The sequence below is a fragment of the Babylonia areolata genome, chromosome 28 (genome assembly GCF_041734735.1).
Source record: "Babylonia areolata isolate BAREFJ2019XMU chromosome 28, ASM4173473v1, whole genome shotgun sequence".
NCBI lineage: Eukaryota > Metazoa > Mollusca > Gastropoda > Neogastropoda > Buccinidae > Babylonia > Babylonia areolata.
Genome location: NC_134903.1, coordinates 1,315,328 through 1,328,124, shown reverse-complemented (window position 1 = coordinate 1,328,124; position 12,797 = coordinate 1,315,328). Strand labels below are relative to the sequence as shown.

The 12,797-nt window shown below is 41.5% G+C and overlaps 1 protein-coding gene across 2 annotated transcripts in view; it reads left to right on the top strand.

Annotated features, from left to right (window-relative positions):
* Positions 1-12,797, top strand: part of LOC143301968 (uncharacterized) — a 68,244-nt gene that overhangs the window by 38,970 nt on the left and 16,477 nt on the right. For both annotated transcript variants that reach the window (XM_076616446.1, XM_076616447.1), the window contains exons 17-20: positions 2,784-2,886; positions 3,808-3,875; positions 6,087-6,270; positions 11,387-11,604. In XM_076616446.1, coding sequence (XP_076472561.1) covers positions 2,784-2,886; positions 3,808-3,875; positions 6,087-6,270; positions 11,387-11,604 — 573 coding nt within the window. The remainder of the gene's footprint in view (positions 1-2,783; positions 2,887-3,807; positions 3,876-6,086; positions 6,271-11,386; positions 11,605-12,797) is intronic.

The window sequence follows — 12,797 nt, the reverse complement described above, 5'->3', positions numbered from 1 at the left end:
CTGTTGTGCAAATGACTGTCTTTGTAAAGGGCTTAGAGCTTGGTCTGTGGCTGAGCCTGTTGTGCAAATGACTGTCTTTGTAAAGGGCTTAGAGCTTGGTCTGTGGCTGAGCCTGTTGTGCAAATGACTGTCTTTGTAAAGGGCTTAGAGCTTGGTCTGTGGCTGAGCCTGTTGTGCAAATGACTGTCTTTGTAAAGGGCTTAGAGCTTGGTCTGTGGCTGAGCCTGTTGTGCAAATGACTGTCTTTGTAAAGGGCTTAGAGCTTGGTCTGTGGCTGAGCCTGTTGTGCAAATGACTGTCTTTGTAAAGGGCTTAGAGCTTGGTCTGTGGCTGAGCCTGTTGTGCAAATGACCGTCTTTGTAAAGGGCTTAGAGTTTGGTCTGTGGCTGAGCCTGTTGTGCAAATGACCGTCTTTGTAAAGGGCTTAGAGCTTGGTCTGTGGCTGAGTCTGTTGTGCAAATGACTGTCTTTGTAAAGGGCTTAGAGCTTGGTCTGTGGCTGAGCCTGTTGTGCAAATGACTGTCTTTGTAAAGGGCTTAGAGCTTGGTCTGTGGCTGAGCCTGTTGTGCAAATGACTGTCTTTGTAAAGGGCTTAGAGTTTGGTCTGTGGCTGAGCCTGTTGTGCAAATGACTGTCTTTGTAAAGGGCTTAGAGCTTGGTCTGTGGCTGAGCCTGTTGTGCAAATGACTGTCTTTGTAAAGGGCTTAGAGTTTGGTCTGTGGCTGAGCCTGTTGTGCAAATGACTGTCTTTGTAAAGAGCTTAGAGCTTGGTCTGTGGCTGAGCCTGTTGTGCAAATGACTGTCTTTGTAAAGGGCTTAGAGTTTGGTCTGTGGCTGAGCCTGTTGTGCAAATGACTGTCTTTGTAAAGGGCTTAGAGTTTGGTCTGTGGCTGAGCCTGTTGTGCAAATGACTGTCTTTGTAAAGGGCTTAGAGCTTGGTCTGTGGCTGAGCCTGTTGTGCAAATGACTGTCTTTGTAAAGGGCTTAGAGCTTGGTCTGTGGCTGAGCCTGTTGTGCAAATGACAGTCTTTGTAAAGGGCTTAGAGCTTGGTCTGTGGCTGAGCCTGTTGTGCAAATGACAGTCTTTGTAAAGGGCTTAGAGCTTGGTCTGTGGCTGAGCCTGTTGTGCAAATGACAGTCTTTGTAAAGGGCTTAGAGCTTGGTCTGTGGCTGAGCCTGTTGTGCAAATGACGGTCTTTGTAAAGGGCTTAGAGCTTGGTCTGTGGCTGAGCCTGTTGTGCAAATGACGGTCTTTGTAAAGGGCTTAGAGCTTGGTCTGTGGCTGAGCCTGTTGTGCAAATGACTGTCTTTGTAAAGGGCTTAGAGCTTGGTCTGTGGCTGAGCCTGTTGTGCAAATGACTGTCTTTGTAAAGGGCTTAGAGCTTGGTCTGTGGCTGAGCCTGTTGTGCAAATGACTGTCTTTGTAAAGGGCTTAGAGTTTGGTCTGTGGCTGAGCCTGTTGTGCAAATGACTGTCTTTGTAAAGGGCTTAGAGCTTGGTCTGTGGCTGAGCCTGTTGTGCAAATGACTGTCTTTGTAAAGGGCTTAGAGCTTGGTCTGTGGCTGAGCCTGTTGTGCAAATGACTGTCTTTGTAAAGGGCTTAGAGCTTGGTCTGTGGCTGAGCCTGTTGTGCAAATGACTGTCTTTGTAAAGGGCTTAGAGCTTGGTCTGTGGCTGAGCCTGTTGTGCAAATGACGGTCTTTGTAAAGGGCTTAGAGTTTGGTCTGTGGCTGAGCCTGTTGTGCAAATGACTGTCTTTGTAAAGGGCTTAGAGCTTGGTCTGTGGCTGAGCCTGTTGTGCAAATGACTGTCTTTGTAAAGGGCTTAGAGCTTGGTCTGTGGCTAAGATAGGCGCTGTGTAAGTATCCCCATCATACATCGCTATCGTTATGTCACAAGAGATGTCTGTGTGGAATTCAGGCTGCTCTCCCCAAGGAGAGTGCGTGACTCCAGCCGAGTCGATCTGAGCACACAGGATCTGATCCCACGCATGGCTGTATTTTCTCTCCCTCCGCTGAACCTTGAGTGGTGGTCTGGACTCTGGTCATTGGGATGAGGCGATAAACCAAGGTCCCCTGTGTAGCATGCTCTTAGCGCATGTGAAAGAACCCATGGCAACAAGAGGACCCTGGCAAAATTCTGTTGAAAAATCCAGTTTGATAGGAAAGCAAACAGACTTGCAGGTGATGAAGAAAAAGGGTTGGCACTGCAGTGGTCAGTGTAATGTGATGTTGTGTGCAATGGTCCATTCTGATTTAGGTTTCTTCTTCTTCTTCTTCTTCTTCTTCTTCTTCTTTTTCGTCTTCTTCTTCGTCTTTTTCTTCATCTTCTTCTTCATCATCATATTCTTCTTCTTCTTCTTCTTCTTCTTTCTCTGCCTCTTCTTCTATCCTATCGTCTAAAGATGGTAGAAGCACCACTGATGACCTGGCAACCAGCTATGTCCAAAAAAGGTGAGAACTAATTATGTTCATAACTCAGTTATTCCACTGTTTATCATATACTTTCACCTCCGAAAACGGAGTATGGCTGCCCACATGGTGGGGTAAAAACGGTCAGACACGTAAAAGCCCACTTGTGTACATACGAGTGAATGTGGGAGTTGCAGCCCACGAACAAAGAAGAAGAAGAAGAATGATGTACTTGGTTTGTAATAATTATCATTTTTGGGTGAAAATATAGTGTTGAAAAAGCTGTGCTGTTTTTGTCTTTATGGACTTTTTGTAAGGTTAGGTTTGGGTTTTGTGTGCACACATGCCTTGATGAAAATATCTGTACCACAGAACAAACACCAGGTGAAGAAGGTGCCGGCCGCTAAAAAGCAGGTGGCGCTGTGGATCAAGGAAGGGAGACAAGCAGCTGGCCTTCCTGATGAGGATACAACAGGTACTCCTATATTGTCATTTCTTTTTCTTTTTTTGATTTTACATTTAATCAGATCTCTAGATATGTGTTAATTCTGCATTCTGTGTGTGTGTGTGTGTGTGGAGGGTAAGGGGACATGGGTGTGTGTGTGGGAAATGTGCCCGCTGTGTTGTATTACTTGCTTGTGTGTATTATTTTTTATACATTGCTGTTATTTCTTTTGTGGAACATTTGTCATGTTGCCAGTGTGTTGGACTTGGCTGTAGGCTCAGATATTGTGATAGGTGTTGGATAGGTAGTTGTTGTAGCTATTGTTGTTTTGGTAGTTGTTGTAGCTATTGTTAATGTTGTTGTGGTAGTTGTTGTAGCTATTGTTGTGGTAGTTGTTGTAGCTATTGTTGTTATTGTTGCTGTGGTAGTTGTTGTAGCTATTGTTGTTGTGGCTGTTGTTGTTGTTGTGGTAGTTGTTGTAGCTATTGTTGTGGTAGTTGTTGTAGCTATTGTTGTTATTGTTGTTGTGGTAGTTGTTGTAGCTATTGTTGTTATTGTTGTTGTGGTAGTTGTTGTAGCTATTGTTGTTGTGGTAGTTGTTGTAGCTATTGTTGTTGTGGTAGTTGTTGTAGCTATTGTTGTTGTGGTAGTTGTAGCTATTGTTGTTATTGTTGTTGTGGTTTGTTGTTGTGGTAGTTGTAGCTATTGTTGTTATTGTTGTGGTAAATATAGCTATTGTTGTTATTATTGTTTTTGTGGCTATTGTTGTTATTGTTGTGGTAGTTGTTGTGGCTATTGTTGTTATTGTTTTTGTGGCTATTGTTGTTATTGTTGTAGTTGTTGTGACTATTGTTGTTATTGTTGTTGTAGCTATTCTTGTTATTGTTGTAGTTGTTATGACTATTGTTGTTATTGTTGTTGTAGTTATTGTTGTTATTGTTGTTTTTTCAGAAACGAAGGAGGAGGAGGTGTATGACTGTGATGCTGTGGATTCCTCTGTTCTGGAGGTGACTGCCAAGGTGGGTACACACTCACACACACACACACACGGCTGTGGATTCCTCTGTTCTGGAGGTGACTGCCAAGGTGGGTACACACACACACACACACACACACACACACACACACACACACACACACACACACACACACACACTGCTGTGGATTCCTCTGTTCTGGAGGTGACTGCCAAGGTGGGTACACACTCACACACACACACACACACACACGGCTGTGGATTCCTCTGTTCTGGAGGTGACTGCCAAGGTGGGTACACACACACACACACACACACACTGCTGTGGATTCCTCTGTTCTGGAGGTGACTGCCAAGGTGGGTACACACTCACACACACACACACACACACACACACACACACACACACACACACACACACTGCTGTGGATTCCTCTGTTCTGGAGGTGACTGCCAAGGTGGGTACACACTCACACACACACACACACACACACACACACACACACACACACACACACACTGCTGTGGATTCCTCTGTTCTGGAGGTGACTGCCAAGGTGGGTACACACTCACACACACACACACACACACACACACACACACACACACACACACACACACACTGCTGTGGATTCCTCTGTTCTGGAGGTGACTGCCAAGGTGGGTACACACTCACACACACACACACACACACACACACACACACACACACACACACTGCTGTGGATTCCTCTGTTCTGGAGGTGACTGCCAAGGTGGGGACACACTCACACACACACACACACATACACACACACACACATGCATATGCACACATACACACACACACACATGCATATGCACACATACACACACACACACACATGCATATGCACACATACACACACACATTCCTGCACAAATACACACACATGCATGCAAGCACACGCACATGCATTCATACACACACACACACACACACATGCACGGGCACTAAAATCACAGTGTGTGGATAGACGTTAAACTGAAGAACACACACACACACACACACACACACACACACACACACACACATGAATACACAAACATACACACACAAAAACAACAGCAACAACAACATGTATATGTTTTTGATCTTGCACCTGAACTATAGCTTCTCATTCTGAGCTAATGAAGATAGTCAGTTGTTGACAGTGACATGCTTGTTGGACTGTGCTTATCTGCCCTTGATTGTGATCCAGTGATAATCAGGATGATGATAATGATGATAATAATAATGTAAGAAATATATGTATATATAATAATTGATTCAGTACCTTTCCAATAAAATGCGCTCGTTTGCTCTTTGCAGTGTAAAAGCCGAGGTGTAAAACGTGCATTTGAATACTGAAAGGAAAACTTGACATGCATTTCTGGGCAGAGGCATCCATCCAGCCAGACACCCACACACCAGTAATGTGGAGCAGTTTTTTGTCTGATTGTGTGTGTGTGTGTGTGTGTGTGTCCAGCTGACATATAGCTTCCCTTCATGGACAGTTCAGTTTTTTATTCTTGTTATCTTATTTCCAGTTGCTGACATGCGTCTCATTACGCTCGTAAATAGAAAAAAAAAAAATTTTGTTCCATTGTGTGTGTGTGTGTGTGTGTGTGTTCTTGCACCTTACATGCATATAACTTCCTTTCCTGGACTAATCCAGTTATATTTTTCTTGTTACACCTCATTTCAGTTGCTGACACACGTGTTGAACTGTGGTGGTCTCCCCCTTAATTGTTCTTAAATGATATTTTTGTGTTGAGTGTGTGTGTGTGTGTGTGTGTGTGTGTGTGTGTTCTTCCAGCGTACATACGTTCATCTTCCTTTCCCGGGCTACTCAAGTTATATCATTGTTGTCAAATCTGGTTTCCAGATACTGACACATCTGTTGAACTGTAGAAACCTCCCCTTAATTGTTTTTGAATAATGTTTTTGTGTTAAGTGCTTGTCGTGTGTGTGTTGTGTTGTGTGTGTGTGTGTTTGATCATGCACCTTACATACATATAACTTCCTATTGTGGACTGTTCAAGGTATTATTGCAATGATATCATTTCCAGTTGCTGACACACCTGCTGAACTATAGTAGTCACCCCTTGGTTAAGTGTTTGTCAAATGTGTGTGTGTGTGTGTGTGTGTGTGTGTGTGTGTGTGTGTGCGCGTGTGTTCTTGCACCTTGCGTATGTACAGCTTCTTTTCCAGGACAACTCAGGTCATATTGTTCCTGTCAAATCTGGTTTCCAGTTGCTGACACGCCTGTTGAGGGGCAGTAGTCTCCCCCTGTCCTCCGTGCCCGGCGCCATGGCCTTCCTCCACGCCTGGCTGAGCAAGGACCGCGACTTTGAGCAGATGAGCGATGGTCTGCCCCCTGCTCAGTGGGTTGATGATATCAAGGCTGCCGTCGCTCGCATCTACAGGGACATGCATGGTGTGTGTGTGTGTGTTTGTGTGTGTGTGTGTGTTGTTTGTGTGTGTGTGTGTGTGTTGTTTGTTTCTGTGTGTGTTGTTTGTGTGTGTGTGTGTTTGTTTGTGTGTGTGTTGTTTGTGTATGTGTGTGTGTTTGTTGCTTGTTTGTGTGTGTGTTGTTTGTGTGTGTGTGTGTGTGTGTTGTTTGTTTGTGTGTGTGTGTGCTGTTTGTGCATGTTTGTGTGTGTGTGTCTTTATATCTTTATTTGCTTATTTATTTTTGTTTCATCTTATTCTGTTTTTAGATTTATTTACGTAGTTCTGATTTATTTGTTCGTTGTTTTGATGAAGGGAGGGGTGTTGGAGACATTGAGGGTGTTGTTGTCGTTGTTGTTGTTGTCGTTGTTGTTGTTGTCGTTGTTGTTGTTGTCGTTGTTGTTGTCGTTGTTGTCGTTGTTGTTGTTGTCGTTGTTGTTGTTGTCGTTGTCGTTGTTGTCGTTGTTGTTGTCGTTGTTGTCGTTGTTGTTGTCGTTGTTGTTGTTGTCGTTGTTGTTGTTGTTGTTGTTGTTGTTGTTGTTGTTGTTGTTGTTGTTGTTGTTGTTGTCGTCGTCGTCGTCGTCGTCCGTCGTCGTCGTCGTCCGTCGTCCGTCGTCGTCCGTCGTCCGTCGTCGTCGTCTGCTGTCTTTTTTTCTTGTCTTATTCTAATTATTATTATTATTAATTTTTTAAATCTTTGTTATATCCATCACTATCATTATCATTCTTATATATATCCTTGATCTTATTCATATTCTGATTTTAGCGGCGGCAGTAGTAGTGCTTCTACTGCTAGTAGGGGTAGTAGTATGATGATGATGATTATTATTATGATTATTATTATTAAATTGACAGGTGAAAATGCGAGCAAGGTGAACAGCCTCTCATCTGCACTGCCATTTTGTTGTCATCACCACCGTCATCGTCGTCATCATTGCCGTTTATTTTTTGTCAACATCACCATCATCACTATAACATACATCACCTCATTGTTATTATTATTGTTGTTGTTGTTGTCATTATTGTTGTTAGTATTATTGTTATCATCACCACCGTCATCGTCATCATCATTGCTGTTTATTTTTTGTCAACATCACCATCATCACCATCACTATAACATACATCACCTTATTGTTATTATTTTTGTTGTTGTTGTTAATAATGATAATGATACATAATTTTTCTATGGCCAGTGCTTCTCAAAGTGCCTTACATCATAGTTGACTATAAACATACCCTAAAAAACATAACAACCGCTATCTGACAATGGAAAACATCCAGTGTGTTGTCCAATGCAAAAGCACACTAAAGATTATAAAAGCTGTGAAATAAATCAGGCTTAGATTAAAGCAAAATGCATTTTATAGAACATACACACACACCCACACCCACACACACACACAGACAGACACACACACACACGCACATACACACACACACATATATATAAATGTCCCTCCCTTACAGACATGCACACACTGACATTAAATATCAACTGCACTAAAAACAAAATTACATAAGAATTAAAATATTTCTTATTTTCTAACATAGAATTCTGTTTGGACATACTAACATGCCTACACACTTACACAGGCATACAAGAGCACTGTAACCTCACAAACACATGCATGCATGCACGCACACACACACACACACACACACACACAGAAAAAGGATGAAAGACCACACATTTTCCTCCAAAGAACAGAGGAGTAGAATTATAGGGTGTGATCCCCACAGAGATCGCCCCAACTCAGAACTAAATTTGGCCAACATTTTCCTGCTTTTATACCACCCAACCAAACTAAAATACTCATAATGTCCTGGTGTATCCACCTAAAAAAAGCAAATTTTAGCATATTTCCTTTTTGGATTTCTTTTAACTTCCCCACCTTTACTGCTTCATCAATGATGCTAAGACACTATGTTTAATTCATATAATGTTCTTGCAAAATTTTATTTGCATGATTACATATTTTTTGGGATTTTCGCCCCTTTTATAAAAAAAAAGAAAAAAAAGAAGAAGAAATCTTGCATAATTACCTTAGATATAAAATTATATGAGACGTTACATGACAAAAAGATAAGGTGTGATGCATCAGTAAAGTTACTCAATTGCTCTCAGCATGTATACTGATTAACAAACAATGCTTTTGCATTGTGTTAAACTGCATGTGAAGCGGAGAAATCAAAGGATTGTGTTGCTATGGAAAAAAAACAACAACTAAATATTTGTTCGGAAATTACTGCCCTTTGCCTAACAGAGGGAACATCCACCTTCACTCCCCTTACTGCCAATATTCGACAACTGACTGAGTAATATCCGTCCCTCTCCACACCACCCTCCTGTCTCTGTCTAATTCTTCATCATGATCAAAGTGTAATGTGTTCAGTCTTAAGGATAAAGTCCTGTCATGCACTGGATTGAATAATAAGTGACTTCAACACACACACACACACACACACACACACACACACACACACACATGCCCATTAAAAATAACCAGATAGAAAAAATGACATTACATCTAAGACCGAAATTACATTGTTGTTGTTATCGTTATTGTTGTTGTATCATCATTGTTATCATCATCAGCATCATCATCATCTTCATAACTTAATAATTTCTCTTGTAATAGAGTCATACCACCATCATTCTTGTTTATTCTTGTTGCTGTTGTTGTCATTAGTTTCATTTTCGCAAGTTGTTGCAAAATCGTTTCATTCATGTCGCTTGGCGAGTTGGGTTTTTGTGGGGGTTTTTTGTTTGTTTTTTTTTGTTTCTTGTTCAGCTTCCCAGTATATTTTCATTCAGACAAAGGTTTATGGATACAAAATGTAAATACTTTGTGCGTTAGAAGGTACAGGGCAAAGACATAACGGTGTTGTAATTACTGAAAGGTCCTCAGCAACGTGATGTAATCAGAAGACATAACGGTGTTGTAATTACTGAAAGGTCCTCAGCAACGTGATGTAATCAGAAGACATAACGGTGTTGTAATTACTGAAAGGTCCTCAGCAACGTGATGTAATCAGAAGACATAACGGTGTTGTAATTACTGAAAGGTCCTCAGCAACGTGATGTAATCAGAAGGTACAGCGTAAAGACATAATGGTGTTGTAATTACTGAAAGGTCCTCAGCAACGTGATGTAATCAGAAGACATAACGGTGTTGTAATTACTGAAAGGTCCTCAGCAACGTGATGTAATCAGAAGGTACAGGGCAAAGACATAACGGTGTTGTAATTACTGAAAGGTCCTCAGCAACGTGATGTAATCAGAAGACATAACGGTGTTGTAATTACTGAAAGGTCCTCAGCAACGTGATGTAATCAGAAGGTACAGGGCAAAGACATAACGGTGTTGTAATTACTGAAAGGTCCTCAGCGACGTGATGTAATCAGAAGACATAACGGTGTTGTAATTACTGAAAGGTCCTCAGCGACGTGATGTAATCAGAAGACATAACGGTGTTGTAATTACTGAAAGGTCCTCAGCGACGTGATGTAATCAGAAGACATAACGGTGTTGTAATTACTGAAAGGTCCTCAGCGACGTGATGTAATCAGAAGACATAACGGTGTTGTAATTACTGAAAGGTCCTCAGCAACGTGATGTAATCAGAAGGTACAGGGCAAAGACATAACGGTGTTGTAATTACTGAAAGGTCCTCAGCAACGTGATGTAATCAGAAGGTACAGGGCAAAGACATAACGGTGTTGTAATTACTGAAAGGTCCTCAGCAACGTGATGTAATCAGAAGACATAACGGTGTTGTAATTACTGAAAGGTCCTCAGCAACGTGATGTAATCAGAAGACATAACAGTGTTGTAATTACTGAAAGGTCCTCAGCAACGTGATGTAATCAGAAGGTACAGGGCAAAGACATAACGGTGTTGTAATTACTGAAAGGTCCTCAGCAACGTGATGTAATCAGAAGACATAATGGTGTTGTAATTACTGAAAGGTCCTCAGCAACGTGATGTAATCAGAAGACATAACGGTGTTGTAATTACTGAAAGGTCCTCAGCGACGTGATGTAATTAGAAGGTACAGGGCAAAGACATAACGGTGTTGTAATTACTGAAAGGTCCTCAGCAACGTGATGTAATCAGAAGACATAACGGTGTTGTAATTACTGAAAGGTCCTCAGCAACATGATGTAATCAGAAGGTACAGGGCAAAGACATAACGGTGTTGTAATTACTGAAAGGTCCTCAGCAACGTGATGTAATCAGAAGACATAATGGTGTTGTAATTACTGAAAGGTCCTCAGCAACGTGATGTAATCAGAAGGTACAGGGCAAAGACATAACGGTGTTGTAATTACTGAAAGGTCCTCAGCAACGTGATGTAATCAGAAGACATAACGGTGTTGTAATTACTGAAAGGTCCTCAGCAACGTGATGTAATCAGAAGACATAACGGTGTTGTAATTACTGAAAGGTCCTCAGCGACGTGATGTAATTAGAAGACATAACGGTGTTGTAATTACTGAAAGGTCCTCAGCAACGTGATGTAATCAGAAGACATAACGGTGTTGTAATTACTGAAAGGTCCTCAGCAACGTGATGTAATCAGAAGACATAACGGTGTTGTAATTACTGAAAGGTCCTCAGCAACGTGATGTAATCAGAAGACATAACGGTGTTGTAATTACTGAAAGGTCCTCAGCAACGTGATGTAATCAGAAGACATAACGGTGTTGTAATTACTGAAAGGTCCTCAGCAACGTGATGTAATTAGAAGGTACAGGGCAAAGACATAATGGTGTTGTAATTACTGAAAGGTCCTCAGCAACGTGATGTAATCAGAAGACATAATGGTGTTGTAATTACTGAAAGGTCCTCAGCAACGTGATGTAATCAGAAGACATAATGGTGTTGTAATTACTGAAAGGTCCTCAGCAACGTGATGTAATCAGAAGACATAACGGTGTTGTAATTACTGAAAGGTCCTCAGCAACGTGATGTAATCAGAAGACATAACGGTGTTGTAATTACTGAAAGGTCCTCAGCAACGTGATGTAATCAGAAGACATAATGGTGTTGTAATTACTGAAAGGTCCTCAGCAACGTGATGTAATCATGTGGCTTGCAGAGTTTGTCAGCCAGTGCAAGGAACTGGCGTCTGCTGACGATGTGGAAGAAGTGGTTGTCGTGGAAGGTGCCAGCAAGGACAGCGCCTCAGGCAGTCGTCATCGTCATCGTCAGGGGAAGCAAGGCGTCAATGAAGAAGATGAAGATGATGACGATGATTACAGTGATTACAGTGATTACGAAGATTACGGACACCTTGACGAGGATGACCCGATGAAGGTGAGAGGTCGTGAGTGTTTTGAACAAAAAAATTGAGGTCTCTTATCTTCTTTTGTCTTGTATTGTACTGTGTTGTTCTGTACTGTATTGTATTGTACGGTATTGTAATGTGTTGTATTGTACTGTATTGTATTGTACGGTATTGTAATGTATTGTAATATGTTGTATTGTACGGTATTGTAATGTATTGTACTGTGTTGTATTGTACTGTATTGTAATGTATTGTACTGTGTTGTTCTGTACTGTATTGCATTGTACGGTATTGTAATGTGTTGTATTGTACGGTATTGTAATGTATTGTACTGTGTTGTTCTGTACTGTATTGTATTGTACCGTATTGTAATGTGTTGTACGGTATTGTACTGTGTTGTTCTGTACTGTATTGTATTGTACGGTATTGTAATGCATTGTAATGTATACTGTATTGTATTGTACGGTATTGTAATGCATTGTAATGTATACTGTACTGTATTGTATTGTACGGTATTGTAATGTACTGTACTGTGCTGTATTGCGCAGCATTCAACCACAAAATAAACAAGAACACGAATCAGGTTCAGTTGAAAGTTCCTGTTCTTTACTGATGGCATCTTCAGCTGACAAAAGAGTGTCGTCATTTCCATCCAGGCAGCGCATAATGCTTTTGACCAGAAATTAGAATAAAAAAACCAAAAAAAAACATTGAAGTGAAAACAACCAAATGCGTAGGCCAACATCAGCTGATTCAGAACATGCTTTATGCTGTATCGTGTTATACTGTGTTGTTCTGTACTGTATTGTATTGTACTGTATTCTATTGTACTGTGTTGTATTGTACTACTCTGTATTGTACTGTATTGTATTGTACTGTCAATTGCACTGGCTATTAGTGCTGCAGCCTTGTGGGCTGGTTGGCCTTTGGGAACCATCCCAACACCGACTGTCCTAAAACCCTCTTGGTCGAGAGAGTGGGGATGTAACTTGGGCAAGACACTCTCCACTATAATCAAATTCTAGCCCAGATAGTCGGGACAGCAGTTACCTCCTCTGCTGTTCTGATGGTCATAGTCAGACTCCACTGACAATCCTAATTGTATTGTATTGTAATTTGAAGTCTCTGTCTTGTTTTGCCATGAGGTGCCTTGCATCGTGTCAGGGTTTTGTCACAGCAGATTTCTGGGTGTGAAATTCAGACTGCTGTCCCCGATGGAAAG